At 44.3% G+C, this 20,155-nt stretch overlaps 1 protein-coding gene across 1 annotated transcript; it reads right to left on the bottom strand.

Annotated features, from left to right (window-relative positions):
- Nucleotides 1–1,323: 1,323 nt before the first annotated feature.
- Nucleotides 1,324–3,743, bottom strand: LOC123402380 (uncharacterized protein At2g34160-like). Its single transcript, XM_045096295.1, has 5 exons — nucleotides 3,439–3,743; nucleotides 3,169–3,217; nucleotides 1,866–1,928; nucleotides 1,725–1,789; nucleotides 1,324–1,632 (listed from the first exon to the last, which is right to left on the bottom strand). The coding sequence occupies exons 1-5, from the start codon at nucleotides 3,580–3,582 to the stop codon at nucleotides 1,534–1,536; spliced, it is 420 nt and encodes a 139-aa protein (XP_044952230.1). The 5' UTR covers nucleotides 3,583–3,743; the 3' UTR covers nucleotides 1,324–1,533.
- Between the last annotated feature and the right edge of the window lie 16,412 nt (nucleotides 3,744–20,155).

Raw genomic sequence — 20,155 nt, 5'->3', positions numbered from 1 at the left:
GCGACGGAGCGGCAGCAAACGGCTTCGGCCACCGCCACCCACACGAGTCCGAGACCCGCCGCCTGTATCGCCATCGGACATGCGGGTGCCGGGCTCGTGAAGGCTGAGCACCGACGGAGTTTCGGTGCCATCGCCGCCCTCTAGAGCTGACCGACGCACGGAGATCGCGCGCATCCAATCGTCGCTGCAAGAGAGCTCGCGGAACCAGAGGTACGCCCCCGACAACAACACATTCTGGACGGCATACTTCGAACTTTGCAACGCCGAGCGGCTCGTCGCCACCAACGACGTTGAACCCCGTGGCCGCTTCAACTCCGAGGGGTCACATTGTGGACGGCATACTTCGAACGTTGCAACGCCGAGCGGCTCGTCGCCACCAACGACGCTGAACCTCGTGGCCGCTTCAACTCCGAGGGGCGACGCCTATGGTAGGGAATCCAACTCCGAGGGGTCACATTGTGGACGGCATACTTCGAACGTTGCAACGCCGAGCGGCTCGTCGCCACCAACGACACTGAACCCCGTGGCCGCTTCAACTCCGAGGGGCGACGCCTATGGTAGGGAATCCCCGGCCACAGTCCTCAAGCACATCCAACTCGTTGCGGTTGGAGTACCCGGTGCCCCCCTCCTTCTCATGGCGCCGCGGCAGCTCATGGAGGCCGAGGCGCATGGAGACTTCGTCCTCCTTCTCGTCCGGCTCCCGCTCCTCCCCGTCAAGCCGAAACCGCGGGAGACGCCACCCGACGACGACGGCTACACCGACTTCTACAGTCTTTTCAACATGTAGAAGGTTCAAGATGACAGCGACGGAGGCTTAATAGTAGTTTTTAAAAAATCATTTTAAATTATGTTTTTAGTCAAGTGTGTACAAATATTAATGAAAACGACTGAATTTTCTTCAAATTTGGCTCAACGCCAATTTTTTTGCCGGCGCGCCCCAGGCGACATTATTTCTTCCCCGGGGCGCCCAACGGCTAGAGATGCTCTTACTCTTGTCTGTGGCAACCGCATCGATAAAACCAGCTCACATAGACGATAGAACCTGTCAAAAAATAAAACAGCTAACATAGCCAATATCTGGGGAGCCCAAACGTGAACTGGGACAGTTTGGAAAATTGAAGGACCAGAGAAGTGAACTTGGGGCAAAATTCAGGGTCCAAAACTGGACTTTCTACATCCATAAGCTGCATTCGCAGCGTGTGTTATACTAAGAGATCCCTTTTAATTGCATGTTAGTGACATGAAGATGACTATCTTCAAATTCGATCCTTGGTAAATAAACCTCACGCGATTCTGAAACCACAGGGGTAACAGCCAACCAAATGAAGGACAAATCCAAGAGTATATCATACTCATAATCCCATTATCACAAGCTGCCATGTGACCCTAACAAATCAACAAAGAAGCGCACTAAATAAGCTGCGCCCTTACTTGATTATGCAAGAACTTGTCTCTTGTCGACACAACAAACTAGCAAACAGCAAAGAGCAGAAGAACAGTAAAATTAAGCTACAACAGGAACCTTCCAAGTGTTCAGCTTTGCTCTTCCTCGGCACCCGCTGCCTCCCTCTCTTCGGCAGCGGCAGCCATCAGTTCATCGAATTTCTCCGTCTTGCCAATCAATATTTCGATCTGGCCGGTATAGGTTATGCGAGTAAGGAAAAACAGGCATGTGGATAAATTATGGTAAGTACGGGTCCGTATGTCATCCAAAGAACACTAACCTTGGCCTTCTGGATAGGGCGGTTCCTTGTATCATCTTTTACATCAACAGTAGATGTCATTATTTCTGCGAGTAATTTCGACCGAGTTAAGAGACTGAAAAGAGGACATAATCGAGAAGAATTATGAGAAACAAGACTAACTCTTCTCGACAGCTAGGCCGTTATTTTTTAGAATTTCAGCAACAGTCACCACAGTTGCAATAGCTGAAAGGACAAAGTTAAAATTAGTTTCATCACAACAAAAAATGGAATATAGATAAATAACAGACAAGCAGGCAGTAACAAAGGGCCATTTTGACCAACAAAGAAAATAAACCAAGCATCCATCAACACAAGTACTGAAGCATTATTAGCATGAGTATATGACACATCCTTGTAAATTTAAGCTTACAAATAGTCTAACCAAAATTAAAGACAGTATCATATTAAGGTGCCTAAAACCACTGTAACCAAAAGGCCTAAATAGCAACCCACGGATGAAATAGCTGGCTGAAAGCTGGCTACCAGACTTCAGCTACAACTGAAAGCAGAAAGCTATGATGAAGAAAATAAATTTTGGAGAACAATGTGATCAGAGTTTCTGATTTAATCTAGGTATTACATGCCCAGAGCAAGATGACTGTTAGCTGGACATATTATTACATCAGCGCAACTTACCCATACAAGCAATACTGATTTGATGATGAATAAGCAATTAAAACTTTGCCCGGTGGATGAAGGCTCAGCTCAATCTATTTTTAGTACTCCCTCCACCTCTATTTACATGAGGTCACCGTTTCTAATGATCAAAAATTGACCATTAAAGTGACCAATAATATGTTGGTCATATGTATAGAAATATACCATTTAAATTCTATAATACAAATGAAATGATATAAATTTAATGACACAAAAACCCATGTTTTGTTGGTCAAATCAAAGGTCAAAGTTGAACCTAGAAATACATGAGCGCTATGTAAATATAAATAAATGCAGAGGGAGTATCATTTGCCAGTTCTTTGCATGGTTCTTTATTCTTGAGCATGGTCTTTTGCAAACTAACCAGAAAAGTATAATTTACTTTTCCACAGCCTTTATGAACAGAACAGGAAAGAGTAATCTTCCCAAAACCAGGCAGGAGATCCAACTTCAAATTCTAATTAGTAAAGTACTAAGTGCGGCATAAAGCTAAAGGGCTCAAACTGCGAGGAAGGAAGAACATCAATTGTAGGCAAGCAAGAACTATTTGACATGAATGTAGACTTTTTTTCCGTTAAATGAGCTGCAACAAACTCAGTTAGCAGGTAATAAAATGGCCACTCATTGACAAGCAGAAGACACCCGTCACAGTATAACAAGTCATCCATATTGATAATGCGCCTATGCATATGGCAAATCATTGCCAAAGTAACATAACAGAGACCTAAACTAATACAAAGATAAGCTTCTGCGACTGATGATTTACCCATGCCGAGGGCCGATAGCTCCACCTCTTCGTGAAGCTGCATGTACCTCTGCACACAAACAGCATCATAAACCAAATTAGTATCTGTTGATTTCATTGTAAATGTTAGCAGGACGCCCAAATCCAATCAAATCACTCGCAAAGATAACAACCCTATCTAGAGTTTGAACCCTGCCCCCAACAGATGTGCCCGGAATAAATCCCCGGCCAACGGCACGCTTCTCTCATCCACTCGTCCACAGGGGAATAGATTGGACTCTGTTTCACTACCTTGGCGAGGTTGACGTAGAAGAAGAGGGGCTTCTTGGTGTTGGAGACCTGGATGCGATTCTTCTTGTGCCCCTCCGCTCCCGCCGTCGCCGCTGCTCCTTCCGCTATGGTAAGGTTGTTCACCGCCTCCGTCACCTCCTCCATGGCTGCCGCCGACGCCGTGCGGGAAGAGCAACACTGGGTAAGCTACGGGGACTTGAGGGGAGCAGGAGCAGAGATTTCGGCGGCGACGGAAGGGGGAAGAGCCCTATCGCGCGCAGCTTGGGGTTTTATACGGGGTAGGGTTACGGGGTTTGGGGGTGTTCCGGTTTTTCCCTCTTCCAGTCGGAGCCTGGCCCTAGCAAAAACCTTGGGTGAACAAGCCAAAGAGCACCACTTCGCTCAAGTAGACGGTGTCCGGCTAGATTTTCCCCTGTTTGGGGCCGTGATTCTGATTGCGGTGTGCCCGAACAAAGCATGGAAAGGTATTTTTCCCACCACAACATTGCATTTTAGGTTGCATTTTGTTATTACTATTTTAAAAAGGGCTTAAGAGGATGTATAACCCGACGTCTCATATTCGTCTCAAACGTCTGACATTATCCAAATATTTAGGCCGACCGACAACCCTCATATTCAATCAATATGGGAGACGGATATGGAAATGACCAGAGGTGCATGAGCGCGTTCACCAGGACGGATCCGGATACTATAGCCCATCCGACTCCACATATATTCAATTATGACGCGTTTGGTTTGTCGTATTTGGGTCAACCAGGTGAAAAGACCACGATGACGCCTAGAGGGGGGTGAATAGGCTATTTAAAACTTCTTCGAATTTGGCTTAAACCTAATGCGGAAATAAATTAAGAGGATATTTTTCAAGCACGAATCCTAAATGCAATAGGCACCGCAACGTGTACCAACAACACGATCTATCAAGATGGACACAACACGGTTACTAACAAGCACAAGTAGGTTACACAAACTTACTTGAGCTATATCACACGACAAGTAGGTGAACGACACAAGATACTAGATCACACTATAGCACAAGATATATCAAAAGCTGCAAGTGTGAACGTGTGGATATAGAGGGTATGCTTGAACGATTAATCTTGTACAAAGAAATAGCCAACACAATATAATGAGCACAAACAATATGCAATGTATGTATGCTCAAGTAACACAAGTAAACCACAAGTAAGGAGTTAGGGTTAAGGATAACCAAGGTCACTGAGACAAAGATGTATCCCGATGTTCACTTCCTTAGAGGGAAGCTAGTCACCGTTAGAGAGGTGGATGTTACCACGAAGGTACACCAACGTCACGAAGGCTCACCCTATTCTTCCTTTGAGATAACACCACGAAGGCGCTTCTCAACCACTAGTGGTAAGCCTTTGAGGTGGCTTCCAAACCCTCACAAACTTTTTCGGGGGTAATCACACGGATTGATTCCTCTCCGAAGAACTCCTACCGCCTAGGAGTCTCCAACCCCCAAGAGTAACAAGATCACGGGGAATGCTCAAAACTTGCTCAAATCTCAAATAGCTTGGGTTGAGAGAAGGAGAGGGAGACGATCTATCTTTTGATTAGAACAACTCCCAAAGGGGCTCACAAATGCTCTTGGGATCTAAGATTTGGTGTGAGCAAATGTGTGTGAGGTAGAAATGTGTTCTTATGAGGATATGGTTGTGTTGGGCACCCTCTCACGAAGTGTGAGGGGGGTATTTATAGTGGAGAAGGGAAAGTGACCGTTGGGGTCACTTAAGTCTGACAGTGGTCAGACGTCCGGCAGTTCTCGGATGTCCGGATGCCCACAAGAGGTCGGACGTCCGACAGGGGTCGGTCGTCCGAGGGATGTACATATATCAGGAACCACTGTGAAGTCGAACAGGGACCGGACGTCCAGAGGAAGCCGGATGTCCGAGACTTTGGCTCTGTTCAAGGGCACCGGATTTCCGAAGGAGGTCGGATGTCCGGCCCTCGGACGATAGGAGGAGGCCGGAAGTCCGTTGTGACAGCCCGAGACCGACGCCCCAGAAGATCCCGCCCCTTTATTCCATTTCCGTCGTTTGATTTTTATTCTTTTGTAAAGGGTTTTAATTTTTAATTCTTTAAAAGGTTTTAGTTTTTACTCGTTTAAAAATGCCAATCTATTGCTAAAGTTGGGGTGTATTTTTTAAAGGAGCAAAGGCATTTATTTTATTTTATTATTCATTTATTTTATTTTCGTCTTTGATTAAAAGCCTTTCTTTATTAAAAAAGGGATTTCTGTTTTAAAAGTTATAAAGAAAAAAAAAACAGAAGAGAGAGCCGCCAAGGCCGAGTCAGCCCACCCGGCCTCCAACCCTAGCGCCCCCCGTGCCGATCCCTCTCTGTTCCCCCTCACGCCGTTGTCCTCCCCAGCCCCTCGTCTCGATTCCTCTCCTCCCCCAGCGCCTCCTTCCCCGTCTCGTTCCCCCTCGTCGCGCCATGCCCGCCGGCTTCCCGGTCGCCGCCAGCCCCGTCGTTGGCCGCGCTCGAGCCAGGGAGCAGCTCCCCTGCCCGAGCTCCTCCACCCCGCGCCCGCCTGCACCGTCTCCCGTGCGCCCGCCTGCAGCGCTGCGCCTCGCCGTGTTTGCCTCAGCTGCCGCCGTGCTCGCCGTGCCCGTCCGTCGCAGCACTCCTTCCCTCGGCCTCGACGCCCCTCGCCCTCGCCTCGCCGTCTCCCCGCGCGTCGAGCCTCTCGCTCGCCGGTACCCTGCGCCCCCTGCGCCCCCTGCGCCGTTTGCCGCCATGCCCTCGCCCTCGCCTCTTCTCGCGCCGGTCGCCGTGCTCGCCCGGCCGCCTGCGTCCTGCGTGCTCGCCGGTGCGCCGCGCTGTTGCCGTTTGTGTTGCTGCTGTCACCGCTTGTGGCTGCCAAGTTGCTGCTACCATGTGATGTTGCTCGCCTGTGTTGCCGCCGCCAAGCTAGCTGCTGCCATGTGCTGTTTTGCTGCTGCTGCATGCTGTTGTTGTTGCATTTTGCTCGTAACTGCCTGCTGTGGCTGTCGCCGTAGCCGCTACCGAGTTGTTGCTGTTGCGCTATGCTTGCTGCTTGCTGCTGCCTCCGCTGCCTGCCGCGAGGCAGTGCTGTTGCTGTTGTTGCCAGAAGGTTGTTGTTGTTGCTGTCGACATGCTACCGGCTCCTGCTGCCTGCTTGTGTCGTGCTTTGCTAGCGTGCTCCTGCTTGCTGCTTGGTTGTCGTAGCTTAGTTGTTGTTGCTCTTGCTGTAGGTAGCTAGCCGATATAGCTAGTCTTAGTTGCTTTTGTTGTTAGATGCTAAGTTGCTGTAGTTGATGTTGCTTGCTGCTTAGCGCTTGCTGCTGCCTTGCTTGCTTTGCTAGAAGCTAGTTGTTGTAGTTGTTGCAGGCTGCTGCTTACCGTCGATGTCGCTAGGTTGCTGTCGTAGTTGCCTGATGTTGCTGTTGTGTCGCTTGCCGTCGCCGCTTAGACCATTCCCACCGCCATGGTTTCGACAAGTTCACGAGTACCACGACATCCTCGTCGAACCCCGAACATCGACGGAGACGTGATCGACTACCGACGCCGAAGACCCGAGAACCACGACGCCGAGCGAACGACTACCGTCGAAGAGACCGTGTACGACTACTTCCACGACATCCACGTCGACCGTTGGTCTCCTTCTCCGAACCGAACCCCGCAGATTGCACGCGTCAAAGGTATACCGATGAGACGTGGCCGAGAACCGTGTACAAGTGATGTATATATATATGTATGTTGCACCGTATGTTGCCCGTTGCCCGTTGTCTTCTTTCGTCGTGCCTCGACACATGGGAACCCGAGATACGAGATCACCACATTCTTTATTTAACGTTCCCGCACACGCTTCATATACGTTGGCACGATATCTCGACGAGTATTGGGATAGGTACGTTGCCGTGGCATCGTTTCTGATTTGCCGCCATGGTTCCCTCTCGCTCGCCGTGGCGACATATGGTTCTTTCCCTTCTTGTCGTCATGTGGTAACTCGCATGCCTGACGCATTCATGGCATATACATCTTGTGTAGCGTGTTCTTGTGCCGTAGCTCGTTCTATGCTCCGCGTGTTAACCGTCTAGGATGCCATGTAGGACCGTCGCTTCACCCTTGCCATGTTAACTACAATTTAATATTGCCGTATAAATAACCGGGAGTGAACTAAATAATTAATCGTGGAGTTTCGTCGATATGTAACTCGTTGCATATCGAGCTTCACTTAATGTGTAGTGTTTGCGTGAGGTGATTTGCCATGCCATCCCTTGCATTTTGAACTGTTCACGCATCATAGTAGGTTGTGCATCATGTTGTGCATCGTGTGGTGAATATTTGTGTTGATGTTTGTTTCCGGTTTGCTCCGTCTCGATAGAGTTCCGCAAGCGTGTCGGAATGTGAGGACCCGTTCGACTACGTTGTTTCGTCGACTTGTCGGAGTTATTCTTCTTCCAAACGGGATCTCAGGCAAGATGACCATTTCCCCAGATACCATTACTATCATTGCCATGCTGGTTTTTACCGCTTCTATCGTTTATGTCTCGTTGCCTACCACATGTTTACATATCAGCCTCTCAGCAATGCCATGATAACCTTCAACCTGTTCGACCTAGCAAACCACTGATTGGCTATGTTACCGCTTGCTTATCCATGTTGTTAGCGTTGCTAGTTGTAGGTGCATTGCTTCCATGTGAAAGCATGGGTTCCTTGTTATATCACCATATTAAATGCTATTTAATTTAATGCACCTATATACTTGGTAAAAGGTGGAAGGCTCGGCCTTTCTAGCTTGGTGTTTTGTTCCACCTTTGCCCCCTTAGTTTCCGACTACCGGTGTTATGTTCCATAAATGAGCGCTCCTAACACGATCGGGGTTGTTATGGGGACCCCCTTGATAATTCGTTTTAGATTAAAGCTGGTCTGGCAAGGCCCAACTTTGGTACTACATTTGCCTAATAACCTAATAATAATGCATAGGGACCCGCCGGCACCCGCGGACTAATTTAATCAACCCCCGGGCCAGTGCTCCTCATGAGTGTTGGTCCACCCACCTAGCAGTCGACGGTGCCACCACGGGGCAACTCGAGGTTTGGTTCCCGTCCACTTTGCATAGACGGTGTGTCCTGAGAACGAGATACGCGGCTCCTATCGGGTTCGTCGACACACCGGGTGGCCTTGCTGGATTAGTTTTACCTTTGATGAGATATCTTGTGCATCGGGTTTCCGGTGATGCTTTGGGTAATCTCAGAGTTGAGGTTTTCCACTAGGGAATCCGACGAGATCGCGAGCTTCGTGATTGAGGATTTCTATGTGACTTGTGGTAATTTGTGATGGACTAGTTGGAGCACCCCTGCAGGGTTAAATCTTTTCGGAAAGCCGTGCCCGCGGTTATGTGGCAACGTGGAAACTTTGTTTAACACTGGTTCTAGATAACTTGAAGTTAACTTAATTAAAACTTGCCAACTATGTGCGTAACCGTGACTGTCTCTTTCGTGAGTTCCTTCCCTGATCGAGGACACGGTGGGGTTATGTCTGACGTAGGTAGGTGTTCAGGATCATTCATTTGATCATCAGTAGTTCACGTCCGCTATGCGTAGATCTTCCCCCTCTTATTTTCTTGTACTCGTAAGTTTAGCCACCAAATATATGCTTAGGCGCTGCTGCAACCTCACCACTTAACCATGCCTCACCCATTAAGCTTTGCTAGTCTTGATACCTTTGGAAATGAGATTGCTGAGTCCCCCGTGGCTCACAGATTACTACAACACCAGTTGCAGGTACAGGTAAAGGTTACTTGACGCGAGCGCGTTGATTGTTCATTTGGAGTTGCTTCTTCTTCTTCTTCTTCATCGATCTAGGATGGGTTCCAGGCCGGCAGCCTGGGATAGCAAGGATGGACGTCGTTCTTATTTTTCTCGTTTGTTTTCGTCCGTAGTCGGACCCTGCTCTTACTCTTGATGATTATGTAATGTACTGATGTGACTCTGATGTAGCTTGTGGCGAGTGTAAGCCAACTCTGTATATATATCTCTTCTTTTCAGTACATGTACTTGTAACGATATTCATTCTTGCGACACGACGGGATGCGCTTCTATCCCTGACGAGGCCTTCGTGCCAAATTGAGGATAGGGTCGCATCTTGGGCGTGACAATATTGTTGTTATTGGAGGGCATATTATGTTAGGAACGGTGGAATTTGTCGTGTAGTTTTTTATTAACAATTGTCAGTTTGTTCAGTTGTGCCTTTTGCAAAGTAGAAGGTAGAAACCTTAAGGGGGCATCAATGGATGCCTTTCAAACAAGTACATATTTCTCATATCCTTTCCGCGTGTATAAATATTGCAAATCACTCACAAATAGGTACACACATTTTTTTATGAATTGCATGATTATATTCCTTACTAATCTAAATACGTTATCAAGGCTTCCATATAATATATCTTAGTGTGAGTAGTTCTAGCAAATCCGGTGTGATAGGCGTAATATATTTAGTTTTGGGTATCTCCAAGGCACCAAGGATACTAGCCTATTCTTGTAAATTCACAAATTATGGAGTTCAATACTAGCGCTCACGCACATCAACTCAATTGATGAGGTGTCTTTAGGGAACTATTTCTATTGTTGAAAGCATAATATGCTCCCTTGCTGGTTTGATAATTCATGACAACATACATTGTCTCTTCGACTAACACTTTTCCTAGTATATTTCACGTTTAGTCCAGAGAGAGCTTTGACTATAGATTGAGTGGAGATGCCCCTTGATGAAGGAAGAAATAGGACTGGTTAAAGCTTCAAGGAAGAAGACTCTTCATTTTACACTTTGTGAGAAATCACATTTGAGTCCATAGGAAAGCCAATACTGTTAAAAGGGGGTGAGGTGTTATGATGAATTGGTTACTCAAGTACTTAGAGTTAGCCACCAAAAATAGTGAGCCACTCTTCCACAAAATATATTTGTCCCAAGCCAAATATCCAAAATCGGTGCCACCAAGATTATCACTCGGCCATACCGATTCTAGACTTAGACACATCCTAGCCAATTCCCACCTCTTCGATGCAACCGAAACAAGATCAGTGCTACCAAGTTCTGGTGACCAACTTTCTGTTACCCCGGTACACAAAATTGGAATTTCTGAGTTTGAGTATCGGTGTCACCAAGTTGTGTCATCTGACCGTTAGTCACCTTTTCGGTGCCACCAAGTTGTGTATATCGGTTTCACCGAGATTCAAAGTTGCTACCTTTTGAGAAAGTTGATACCATCGAGTTTTTAACTTTGGTGTCATCGAGTTGGTCAATTATGGTGTAATGGTTGGATTTTGGGTGTTGTCTATATATACCCCTCCACCTAACTCCCATTTGCAGAGGAAGCACTCATAACATACATTTCATTGCCAAATCTATTTTTCTGAAAGAGAGCCACCTACTAATGTGTTGAGATCAAGAGATTCCATTCCTACCATTTGAACCTTGATTTCTATCCTCCCAAGTTGCTTTCCACAAAATCAATCTCTGTTACACATGCCAAATCTGAGAGAGAGTGATTGAGTGTTGAGGAGACTATCTTTAGAAGCACAAGATCAAGGAGTTCATCGTTCTTCCACATCTATTACCTTTTGGAGGGTGGTGCCTCCTAGATTGGTTAGGTGTTGCTTGGGAGCCTCCTACTTCGTATTGTGGAGTTGAACCAAGATGTTTGTAAGGGCAAGGACATCGCCTACTTCGTGAAGATCTACCATGGGTGAGGCTAGTCCTGTGTTGACGGAAGCCATGGTGGAATAGACAAGGCCGCTTCTTCGTGGACCCCTTGTGGGTGGAGCCCTTCGTGCACTCTCGCAGTCGTTACCCTCCGTGGGTTGAAGTCTCCACTAACATGGACATATGATAGCACCACCTAACGGAACCATGCAAACAATCGTCGTGTCAACTTCTTCGCGATTGATCTTCCTAAACTCTACTCCTTACTACATGTGCAAAGTCTTTATTTTCCGCTGCCATATTTGTTGACTAGCATGTGTAGGGTGCACTAGTCTTGTTAGAATTGCTAAAATCTGACAAGCATTAAATTTGAAAAAGGCTAGGATTTTAACTATGCAAGTAGTCTATTCACCCCCCTCTAGACACCTCTTCTATCGATCTCTCAATTGGTCTCAGAGCAAGGTCTCCAAAACCTTGGTTTAAACATCATTGGAGGAAGATTAATGTTACTAGTTTGGGGAATATGAATTGTGGAGTGCCTATTTTTGATGGGGAATATTTTAGATAATGGAAATATGAGATTCTTGATATATTTGATAAGTTCCATTTACGCAAGTATGTAAAATATCCCTATGAGCCTCCCATTGATCCTTTCCATCCTTCTCATGATGAAGAACTTGATATGCTTGGTAATCTTAAAACGGTAAATCTAATCATTAGAGGACTGCCAAGAAATGTGCTTAATCAATTGCAAAATTTTGAATGTGCTCACACTCTGTGGAAAAACTTAAATAAAGATATCCCAATTATTCATTGAAAAATCTTGATATCATTTTCCGTAATTGTATTGCCTTTCACAAAATGAAGCCAACTGATCCTAATTTTGATAAATGCCTTTTTGAGCTTCGTGACCTCATGCGTGCTAAAGGAGATGTCATTACCATTAACAATGTCATTGTTGAAGCCATTCGAATGCATAAATATGAACATTGTCATAGTCAAAATTCTGATGAAATTTTTGTTTCTTATGGTGAGGGTATTTTGTCCGACGACGACAATGTGGAGCATGGCTACTACGATGAAGATGAAGGGTTTGACATCGAGTATGAGAAGACCATGAGGAACCTTAGTCTTATGGCGAACCTTAGATACTACATGGCTGGTGGAAAGGAGTGGGTTCTTGATAGTGGATGCACCGATCACATGACCGAAGATAAAGACATCTTTCATGAGATCACACCAAACCGTGGACCTCGAAGGTATGCGACCTTTGGAGACAAATCCAAGGGTATGTACTTGTTCTTGGTAAGGTGGCCATATCTCATGATAGTTCCATTCAAAATGTCATGCTTGTTGAATTCCTTGGCTACAATCTTCTTTCCGTATCTAGACTAGCAGACTTTGGTTTCAATGTGCTATTTACGAAAGTTGACTGCCAAGTGTTTCGTAGTGACAACTATAACATGATCTTTACTGGTATCCATGGAGGTGATCTATACATTGTCGATTTCACTAAAAAAACCAACCCCGTACATATCTTATTGCTAAATCTTCTAAAGGTTGGTTATGGCATAGAAGGTTAGGACATGTATGTATGCGTAACCTTGGCATGCTTATCAAAGGTGATCATATTCTTGGTGTTAGAGATGTTACCTTTGACAAAGATAGACTTTGTAGTGCTTGTCAAGTACGAAAGCAAGTTGGTGGAAGTCATCTCGTGAAGAACATCATAACTACCAGAAGGCCACTCGATCTACTTCACATGGATCTTTTTGGTCTCAATGCTTACAAGAGCCTCGCCGGAAATTCTTATGGTCTATTCATTGTTGATGATTTTTCCAGATTCACGTGGGTATTCTTTCTTGATGAAAATTCGCAGGTACAATAGATCTTCAAGAACTTTGCTCGGAAAGCTCAAAATCAGTTTGAAGTGAAGATCAAGAAAGTTCTGAGCGACAACGGAACAGAGTTCAGGAACACGAATGTGGATGCCTTTCTTTACGAAGAAGGTATCTCACATGAGTTCTCGGCGTTGTACACACCTCAACAAAATGGAGTTGTTGGGAGGAAGAAACAGACTCTCATAGAGATGGACAGAACGATGCTTGACGAATACAAGACTCCAAGACACTTTTGGGCAGAAGCCGTGGAAACAGCTTGCCATGCCATTAACCAACTCTACTTACACAGTTTCTAGGTAAAATAGCATACGAGCTACTCACCGGTAACAAACCCCAAGTTGGATACTTTCGAGTATTCGGCTCTAAGTACTACATTCTTGATAAGCATCGTCGCGCTAAATTTGCTCCTAAATCTTGTGAAGGTTTCCTACTCGGTTACGGATCAAACTCTCATACTTACCATGTCTACAATAGCTTCAATCGAAAAGTTGAAGAGACGGCAGATGTGAAGTTTGATGAATCTAATGGTTCACAAGTCGAACAATTGCCAAATGATATAGGAGATAAGGAACCTTCGGAAGCCATCCAAGATTTACCTATCGGCAAGATTCGTCCCATGGAGGTGAAGGAAAGTACTTCATTAACTCAAGTTGAAGCCCCTACTTCACGTCAAGGCGAACCACAAAACGACATGGAGGCATCCACAAGCGGTACATGACATGATGAAAAAGAAGAAGAAGTACACCATGATGATCCACCTCAACCTTCCTCACCACCACCTCAAGTAATTGAAAATGTCGGTGACAACGTGCAAGATGATGATGATGAAGAAACTCCACCATCCAACAAGAAGAATCTATCATGAGTTCGAGCAAGAGTGGACAAAGATCATCCGCTGAATCAAATCTTCGATGACATACAAACCGGGAGAATCACTCGCTCTAAATCTAGTTTAGCTAACTTTTGCGAGCATTATTCTTTCATCTCTAGCATTGAGCCTTTGAAGGTAGAAGAAGCCCTTTGAGACCCGGATTGGGTGAATGCCATGCACGAAGAGCTACACAACTTCGAGAGGAATCAAGTGTGGACACTTGTCAAAAATCCCGAAGCCGAGCAAAACATCATTGGTACAAGATGGATGTTTCAGAACAAGCAAGATGAAGATGGAGAAGTTATACACAACAATGTGCGTCTCGTAGCCCAAGGATATACGCAAGTCAAAGGTATGTACTGTGGTGAGACTTATGCCCCCGTTGCTAGACTTGAAGCCATTCCCATTCTTCTTGCTTAGGCCAATCACCATGATATCACTCTTTACCAAATGGATATCAAAAATGATTTTCTAAATGGTGAAATTGAGGAGGAGGTTTATGTCAAACAACCTCCTGGATTTGTGAACCCTAAGAAAGCTAATCATGTTTACAAACTTCGTAAAGCTTTATATGGTCTTAAACAAGCCCCTAGAGCTTGGTACAAATGCCTAACGAAGTTTCTCATTGAAAAGGGTTTTGAAATTGTGAAATTGATGCAACCTTATTCATTAAAAGAGTTAATGGTGAACTATTTGTATGTCAAATATATGTGGATGATATTATGTTTGGTTCTACTAACCCACATTTTAGTGAAAAGTTTGGAAAGTTGATGTCAGAGAAATATGAGATGTCAATGATGTGCGAGCTGAAATTGTTCCTTGGGTTGCAAATCAAACAATCGAGAGAAGGTATGTTTATCTCTCAAACCAAGTACACCAAGGACTTAATCATGAAGTTCAATATGCAAGAATGTAAAGGTATGAGAACCCCCATGCCTACTAGTGGACATATTGACCTCACTAAGGAGGACAAACCAGTTGATCAAAGAGTTTATCAATCAATGATTGGTTCATTGCTATATCTATGTGCCTCTCGTCCTGACATCATGTTGAGTGTTTGCATGTGTGCCCGATACCAAGTGGCACCTAAAGAGTGTCATCTATTGGTGGTTAAAAGAATTGTGAGATACCTAATACATACACCAAACTTTGGCATATGGTATCCCAAGGGATCTTCTTTTAATCTTGTTGTCTATTCCGACTCGGACTATGCCACACACAAGGTTGATAGAAAATCCACCTCGGGTACATGTCAATTTCTTGGGAGATCTCTTGTGTCTTGGTCATCCAAGAAACAAAACTCGGTATCTTTATCTACCACCAAAGTTGAATATATAGCTGCTGGATCATGCTGTGCGCAATTACTATGGATGACTCAAACTCTTAAGGATTGTGGCATTCATGTTAGAAATGTTCCATTATAGTGTGATAATGAAAGTGCTACTAAAATTGCCTATAATCCTATGCAACATTCTCGAACAAAACATATTCAAGTGTGACATCATTTCATTCGTGATCATGTTGGTAAAGGAGATATAGATCTTAAGCATGTTTGTACCGACAGACAATTACCTGATATATTTACCAAACCACTTGATGAGAAAGTATTTCATTTGAGGAGTGAGTTGAACATCATTGATGCTTCAAACTTGAGCTAGACTCACTCGGGTGCATGCAAGGGCATGAGCTTGATTGACTATTCCTTGATGCTATTGATTTGATACTATCTTATATCTTGGAAAACTATGCTCTCTTGTATTGCATCTAACCTTTTGTATGTACTTGGAAGAAATACACTTCACAAGATTGCCATCAACTCACATCAAAAGCAATCTTGTCATGGCCAAGTATCAACAGCCCCTTCTTCGAAGATGGAGGGAGAAGACAACAAAATCATATCCTTGACAATTATATGATAATGAAATTCACTCATGTCATTTGGATATATTATGTCATTCCTTGCATGATTAACCGTTTTAGGTGAAAAGTGAACCAAAACGACAAGGATGGCTCCCAACTCAAGATGATCATCATCAACATTGAGCATCCACGACAAGTTCACCTACATGCCATGTTATCAACATCGTTCGAAGGTATGTACTCATATACTTGATAAAGCTTTGCACCAAGTCATTAGATAAAGCAACTCAAGTGATATGAAGACATCAAAAAGCTTAATCGAAAAATGGTAACCCCAATTTTGTGCCTAACGATGAGTATGACCTATGATCAAGCATTCTTGCTTGACTCCTCAAGTCAAATACTCTAATATACACATCTAGATGGAGATTATTGTATGGTTCACATTTGTCATTTGATACATTCTTGGAACCATTCAACTCTCGTCTATATGTATATATATTTTCAAAAAAAAAATGTTGCTATTTTATGTTTCCTTTCACGGTTGGTATCTTATAACAATCTTTAGACTATTTACCATCTATTTTTAGTTAAGGAGTTGATTTTCATTGCAACTCGGTTTCATCGATCTGAGAAACTCGGTCCAACCGATTTCTCCCAGAGGCCTCATTTTCATTCTCGGTTCTACCGAACCATATTGCCTCGGTGACTCCGATATTATCACTCCCTTAGTTTTTCTGATATTTTGTGGACTTTTGCCTTAGGGGGAAGATTGACAATGATCCCAAGTTTCATTTACTTCTAAGATATTATTGAAAGTTTTACGAAACAATATTCGTTTTAGCATAATTTTCTAGGGGGAGAAACCCTCAATGATCCCACAATATAAGAGGGAGAGTCATCCAGGATCCCTATCATAGGGGGAGATAGTTCAAGGAACTCTTATCCATATTAAAGGGGGAGAACATTCAATGATACCTTACCTACCATCTAAGGGGGAGAAAATTAAATTAACTCTTATTTCATGTTTAAGGAACCCTTATCAAAGAGATAAGTATCAAGGACCCCTTTCTCTCAATGAGCCCTTACCCTCTCACCTTTTTGGCAATTAATGCCAAAGGGGGGAATTATATCAAAGCTTCCAATGAACCTATATAAAGGGGAGAATTATCACCAATAAGCTTACATAAGAGGCATAAGTATCAATAGGGGGAGATATATGTTCCTAAGGGAAGGTCTGCCTTAGGGGAGATCTACCTAAAGGGAGATGTATTAAACCTTACATATTAAGGGGGAGAGAGACAAAATTGTTTCAGGTATCATTGCTTTACTATCCTTTGATTGAACTTGTCTTACCCTACCTACTCCCAATATCTACATGCTATGATTCAGGGGGAGAGGAAATTCTTACATATTCATCCTTAGGGGAGAAAGTTCTAAATTCTCTTGGAGACATATCTATCATCAAATCCTATTTTCAATATGTTCTCCATATCTTGGTGCTTTTGAAGCTCTTTGCATATTTACAGTAGAGTACTCTTGTGTTATCTAACATTTGTTTTCCCAAGTGTACTTCTACTGCTAAGACGCTCAAGGACCTCAAGGTAAGTATATGCATCATATCCTTGTTCATGATGATCTCTTGTCTCTTGCACATATTGTTTGCAAGAGTGACTAGTGAACATGGAAGTTCTACATTCACATATGTTTGATGCATATAGACAAGATTTATATGACTTGTCTTGTCCTTTATACCCTCTATGTGCCCATGCAGTCCAAAGTAACTATCCTTTAAAAGGGATTACACACATTTAGGGGGAGCTTGTACCGGTCATGTATCTTTCAACGCTTTCACATTCTAATGTCTATCTTTATTTGAAGCTTTGGTTGTATGTTGTCATCAATTACCAAAAAGGGGGAGATTGAAAGCACAATATGCTCCCTTGGTGGTTTTGATAATTCATGACAACATACATTCTCTCTTGGACTAACACTTTTACCTAGTATATTTCACGTTTAGTCCATAGAGAGCTTTGGCTATAGGATTGAGTGGAGATGCCCCTTGATGAAGGAAGGAATATGACTGGCTAAAGCTTCAAGCAAGAAGACTCTTCATTTGACACATTGTGATAAATCACATTTGAGTCCATAGGAAAGCTAATACTATTAAAAGGGGATGAGGTGTTATGATGAATTTGTTGCTCAAGTGCTTAGAGTTAGCCACCAAAAATACTCACCCACTCTTCCACAAAATATATACGTCCCAAGCCAAATATCCAAATTCGGTGCCACCAAGATTTATCACTCGACCATACCGATTCTAGACTTAGACAGATCCTAGCCAAACCCTACCTCTTCGGTGCAACCGAAACTGCATCGGTGCTACCGAGTTCTGGTGACCACCTTTCTGTTGCCTCGGTACACAAAAATTGGAATTTCCGAGTTTGAGTATGAGTGCCACCGAGTTGTGTCATCTGACTGTTAGTCACCTTTTTGGTGCCACTGAGTTGTGTATATCGGTTCCACCGAGATTCAAAGTTGCTACCGTTTGAGCAAGTCGGTACCACCGAGTTTGTAACTTCAGTGTCACCGAGTTGGTCAATTATGGTGTAACGGTTGGATTTTGGGTGCTGCCTATATATAGTCTCCACCTACCTCTCATTCGTAGAGGAAGTACTCAGAACACACACTTCATTGCCAAATTCATTTTTCTTAGAGAGAGCCACCTACTCATGTGTTGAGATCAAGATATTCAATTCCTTCTATTTAACCTTGATTTCTAGCCTCCCCAAGTTTCTTTCCACAAAATCAATCTCTCCTACCCATGCCAAATCTGAGAGAGACTGATTGAGTGTTGATGAGACTATCTTTAGAATCACAAGAGCAAGGAGTTCATCGTTCTACCACATCTATTACCTTTAGGAGGGTGGTGCCTCCTAGATTGGTTAGGTATCGCTTGGAAGCCTCCTACTTTGTTTTGTGGAGTTGAACTAAGATGTTTGTAAGGGCAAGGAGATAGCCTACTTCGTGAAGATCTACCGTGAGTGAGACTAGTCCCATGTGGACGGAATTCCTGGTGGAATAGACAAGGCATCTTCTTCGCGGACCCCTTGTGGGTGGATCCATCCATGGACTCTCGCAACCGTTACCCTCCATGGATTGAAGTGTCCACTAACATGGACGTACGATCGCGCCACCTATCGTAACCATGACAAAAATCGTCGTGTAACCTTCTTCGAGTTTGATCTTCCTAAACTCTACTCCTTACTACATGTGCAAAGTCTTTATATTCCGCTGCCATATTTGTTGACTAGCATGTGTAGGGTGCACTAGACTTGTTAGAATCACTAAAATCTGCCAACCATTAAATCGGGAAAAGGTTAGGATTTTAATTATTCAAGTAGTCTATTCACCCCCGTCTAGACACCTCTTCTATCAATCTCTCAATTCTTTATTAGATTGGATGCTGCATAAACCAAATGCATTTGTATTGCTTAGAAGTGAGGGACCTAGGGAGTGGTGGAATGTTGGAGCATAGCCAAGTATGGAGATGGAGACAAACACACAAGGAATGGACATGGAAATTCAAGGACAAATTTCCAGAGTTTGGAGCCAACGTAATCCATAGATTTTTTATACATATCCATATATATGTATAGGTGTTGAGACACCTTATCTTTGGGCTAGGCCCATATATATATATTTGGAATGTCACTTTAGGTAGCTTTAGAGTACACAACCATGAAGGAAATCTGGTAGAGGCTAGGGTTCTACCAGGTCTCGGACGTAGGTTGTAGGGGTGGAAGTGCGGGCTGCGAGGTTGGGGACACCGGCGCCGGCGGTTGGGTGCCGTCGCGGCGTGAGAGAGAGAGAGAGGCGGCTAGGGTTTGGGGCTCTCGTCTCCTGAGGGAGACGACAACAGAATATACTGTTTATTGTCTGCTTAATATCGAAGGGGTACATGTGTTTATATAGGAGGACAGCCTCCACTAAACCCTAGATAACTTGGTCTCTAACTTGGACTCTAATATAACTTGGACTCTAATATAACTTGGACTCTAAGATAGGTAAGATAACTTGGGCTAAGCCCGTAATTAACCCTGCCCATTGGGCCTCCTCCGTTGGTACGTTGTACCGGTCATAACATCTCTCCCCGCCTTCTCAAGCAGCTCGTCCTCGAGCTGAACATCTGGAAATTGCTGGCGGAAATCGTCGAGCTTCTCCCAAGTCGCTTCCTCCTCTGGCAGGCCGGTCCATTGTACCAAGACATGCCAGACACCGCGACGCTGCTGCGCCTGTAGCACCTTCGCCACCTGTGCGGAAGCTGGAAGGAGGCGGCCATCCGAAGTAGGAGGAAGGGCCGGTGTCGCTGCAGGAGGGTCCCCGCGGTAGGCCT

This window comes from Hordeum vulgare, chromosome 6H (assembly GCF_904849725.1).
Source record: "Hordeum vulgare subsp. vulgare chromosome 6H, MorexV3_pseudomolecules_assembly, whole genome shotgun sequence".
In the NCBI taxonomy this organism is placed as follows: domain Eukaryota; kingdom Viridiplantae; phylum Streptophyta; class Magnoliopsida; order Poales; family Poaceae; genus Hordeum; species Hordeum vulgare.
This window is presented reverse-complemented; position numbering and strand designations above follow the sequence as displayed.

Excerpts from the sequence above, each read along its gene's own strand:
- LOC123402380 (XM_045096295.1), bottom strand. The coding sequence starts at position 3,582 with ATGGAGGAGGTGACGGAGGCGGTGAACAACCTTACCATAGCGGAAGGA. Across the intron at positions 3,218-3,438 it reads TCTACGTCAACCTCGCCAAG|AGGTACATGCAGCTTCACGA; the intron begins GTAGTGAAACAG and ends GTTTGTGTGCAG. Across the intron at positions 1,633-1,724 it reads GCCCTATCCAGAAGGCCAAG|ATCGAAATATTGATTGGCAA; the intron begins GTTAGTGTTCTT and ends TATACCGGCCAG.